This window comes from Lutjanus erythropterus, chromosome 5 (assembly GCF_056507025.1).
Source record: "Lutjanus erythropterus isolate fLutEry1 chromosome 5, fLutEry1.hap2, whole genome shotgun sequence".
NCBI lineage: Eukaryota > Metazoa > Chordata > Actinopteri > Lutjaniformes > Lutjanidae > Lutjanus > Lutjanus erythropterus.
The window spans coordinates 31,849,624-31,853,282 of NC_139321.1; the positions used below are offsets into that span (position 1 = coordinate 31,849,624).

The following is a 3,659-nucleotide window of genomic DNA, read 5'->3' on the forward strand; positions in this document are numbered from 1 at the left end:
CATCTGATGTTTCTGCTATGATTATTTTATTTACTGTGTTGCTTTATTAGCATCTTTGATAAACCACCCAACAGTGACATCTCATCAGCGGTCAGACTAACTCAGTCTGAAATATCTCTGAAACTGGCAAACTGTCCAGCCTGAGTTCATGAACCAAACAATGATACAGTCCCAGTTGTCTCCTTGCTTGGTTTATTTCAGATAACCAGCTTTGACGTCTGTGTCTGGGTGCTGTTTATGCTGCATAGTGGCACCGAGAAGCTTCCTCTGGGAGTCAGTGCAGCAGTGATCGGGACTGAATGGGAAGAGTGGTGGTTGTGAGAAAAATCAGTCAATCAGAGAAATAAACTTTTTTTTTTATTGTTTCACAGCAGTTATTTTTAAAGAACAAATAAGCATCACCTAACTCCCACTCCCCTCCTAATCGCAGCACCATCTGACTTGGTCTCAGTGCAGTCTAGCAGCTTGATTACACACATGGCTGTGTTGCATTACAGTGGCACCAAATCCATCGAAGCTGACTGCTGCAGTTCTACACAAAGCTTGTGATTCCACCAGCAGCGCCGCAGTGCGTCCCAGGAGCGGCTCGCCAGTCTACTCTGCTTCAAATACACAGCAAGTTTATTTTTTTAATGGAAGAAGCACAAAAAGGAAGGGAAGAGAACCAAATCAACAAAAAACAGGCAACAAAATAATGTGGCAGAATTTTGATTGATTGGGATTTTAAAATGTCTGTTTTGATCAGCATTAAGAGGACACTGAGCAACTTCAGAGAATAAAACAGCTGCTCAATGTGACTATGCCGTGACATTAAATTTCTTTTTGTCAACTCTGCAAGATGTTAAATTATTAAATAAAGTGAATCACTTGGAGGTTGGGCCATTACAAAGTTTAATAGCCAAGAGTTTAATCTTTTGAAATATATTCCCCTAGCATAATTGAACATTGAACATTCTACATGGACGTTATTGTAAACAAACATTGTGATTCATTTTATGCTTGCATCATAAAGACATCTTTAATGTGCACCATCCGTCATAAAGGTGCAGAGGATAAATCATGGCTCTGTTACAGGTTTTTATTTTCCTCATTTCCATGAAAAAGGTAGTTAATGTCTTTTGGAAAACACAATATATTCTGATCTTATACAGTAGTTATTACTCCTAGAGAAAAGGAAGAATTTCTAAACGCTCAGTGACCAAGGATGCTGCAAACATTATTAATGATCCTGTTTCCACTGTCAGTTATCGCACAACTATATTAAGAGACAGACACAACTGTGAGCTGTCAGATGAATTTTATTTAAAACAGGACACTGAACAGAGCTACTGTTTCATCAGTTGTCAAAGTGTACAATGTCTCTATCGAAGTGCACAGGATAGCCTTGTTCACATCTGATTGCAATTCTCCTAGTGCGAGCTTGACCACGGTACTGACAGCGAGGTTGCCTGGCCTGCTGGTTTTTCAGCGTACAGACAACAATGTCGAAGGGCTGGAGGCTTCTGGTCATGCCACCGGCATACGGCTCTCCTCCCTGCTGGCAGATGTATCTGATGGTGTTGGTGGTGGCTCGGATGAAGGTATTGGTCTCCTTGCACTCGTTGCTGTCAGTTTTTGAGATGTCTCTACTTCGTATCACATCGTCACACCTGGTAACACTCATTTGCCCGTTGACATGCTGATTTATAAACTTTCTGTAACGTAGAGACACGCTTGCATCCTGAGCCAGCACAGAGGCAGAAACCAGCAGCAAACAAGCAAATGGGATCCACATGATTCCCTGGTGAAGAGAATGTGGGAAAAATTTAAACATTATTATTTTTCTTATGAAAAGCAAATGCGTACTTTTCCTGAGGCTGTGGGTATAGTGACAGAATGTTATTCATATTATAATCAAGTTGGTGGTTTACAAATGCTTTTGTAAATTAAACATAGTTATAAATTCATTAAGGATGCACAATATTGGATTTTTGCTGATATCCCATATGCCAGTATTTTCCAACTCATTTTGGCCATTTGCCGATGCTGATATACATACATCTATATTATTAAGTGTTGTCTGGAATTAACATTTTATTAATCCTATTCTTTTTGTGATGGCCCCTCTGGCAGGTGCAGACATTAAATACAATCCTTTTTTAAAATAAAATACAATACCTTTCAAAGTAAAATACAATACAAACAGCATTCACTAGACAAAAACTGCTGACAGGTTTTTTTCTCCTTGTTCTTCACTGTCATAATGATCAGGATGACAGCTGTTTAAAAGGTAAATTAAATCTGAAGTGCTGAAAGAATGTGATTGGGTTCCTCTGAATACCAACTTAGATACCCATTCAGACTAGGGGTGAGGGAAATATTTGATTCTTAGATGCATCACGAACAGACGTGGAAGATTCTGAATCAATTCATAAATGTCAAAAATTGATTTTTGTAAAGGTTAATTAACATGATGTTGACAGAACAGAAAAGGTGAAATTTAGCTGTGAGGGTAAAGCAGCACCCAGACAGTCTACAATGCACAGACACTACAAAAATAATAAATAATTGTGTTTGCTAGATGAACCTGAAGTGTTTTTGAATAAGTTTTATGCCATCACCCATTGATGAGGATGGTTGAGTGTGAGCAGCAGCAGATAAATACAATCCAACTGGCACGCTTTGACTTAAAGTTTTAAACTGTCGATGCATCGAGATGCAATGGATAATAGTTTATAACCCTCTGAATCCAAGAGATTCCCTGGTTCAGACACTTCATATTCGTGTCATCTTAATAGCAGAAATATCAATATTTTGAGCAGATACTGATATTTCATTTTAAAGCTTTTATCTGCCAATACCGGTGACATGCAGATAATATTGTTCATCACTAAAATACATCTTTCTGACTATTGAAGCTCATCATCACAAAAGTTATTACATGATATCTTGCTCAGCACAAAAGCTGAAAACAATTAAATCTACATGCTCTTTCAATTGTCTCATTAGTATTTTAAATACTGTGCATACATGTAATAATTGCACACAAGAGATATTTTAAATACTCTAAAATAACAAAAATTATTGACACTACTAATGATAAGATATTATGTGTTTAGTTTGCAGGTGTTGCAGACCAGCAGATAAATCTGTAAAGCTAAAATGCAACTCAGCCATGAGATCACAGTCCCGTATAAACTGTTATTATAGCTGGATGTTAAAGAGAGAGTAAGAACAAAACTACTTTAAAATGTAAAATGAATGGTTAATGGTTATTTTACTTTATAGTAAAAAAAAAAAAAATCGTATTTACCTGTATCATGAACGCAGTGACAATGATGTTGACAAAAACTGATGATTCATTTATAGAATTTGTTTTGACCTTTGATTTCTTGGCCCAACACCACGGTGGGAAGTCCATTCGCATTGCAAGCTTGTTTAATCATACAAAGTCAGCTTATCAGAAACAAGACAACACAAATAGTAACAAAGTTCAGCAGTGACATAACAGAGCTGTGTCACCCAAGCAAGAAAATGTAAATTAACTATCCACCAAATCTGATAAAATTCAACAGACACCAATGCCTGTGAATATTCTCATTCATCCAGGTCATAGTTATCTTAAGGGATTAAGACAGCTCTAGTCTGATGATCAGACTAGAGCTGTCCTATCTAGTCTG

The 3,659-nt window shown here is 37.3% G+C and overlaps 1 protein-coding gene across 1 annotated transcript; it reads right to left on the reverse strand.

Annotated features, from left to right (window-relative positions):
- Window positions 1-1,278: 1,278 nt before the first annotated feature.
- LOC146327179 (ribonuclease-like 3) lies at window positions 1,279-3,436 on the reverse strand. The gene is made up of 2 exons (XM_084719656.1): window positions 3,293-3,436; window positions 1,279-1,780 (listed from the first exon to the last, which is right to left on the reverse strand). Exons 1-2 carry the CDS (start codon window positions 3,404-3,406, stop codon window positions 1,337-1,339), a joined length of 558 nt encoding a protein of 185 aa, XP_084575782.1. The 5' UTR covers window positions 3,407-3,436; the 3' UTR covers window positions 1,279-1,336.
- Window positions 3,437-3,659: the final 223 nt, after the last annotated feature.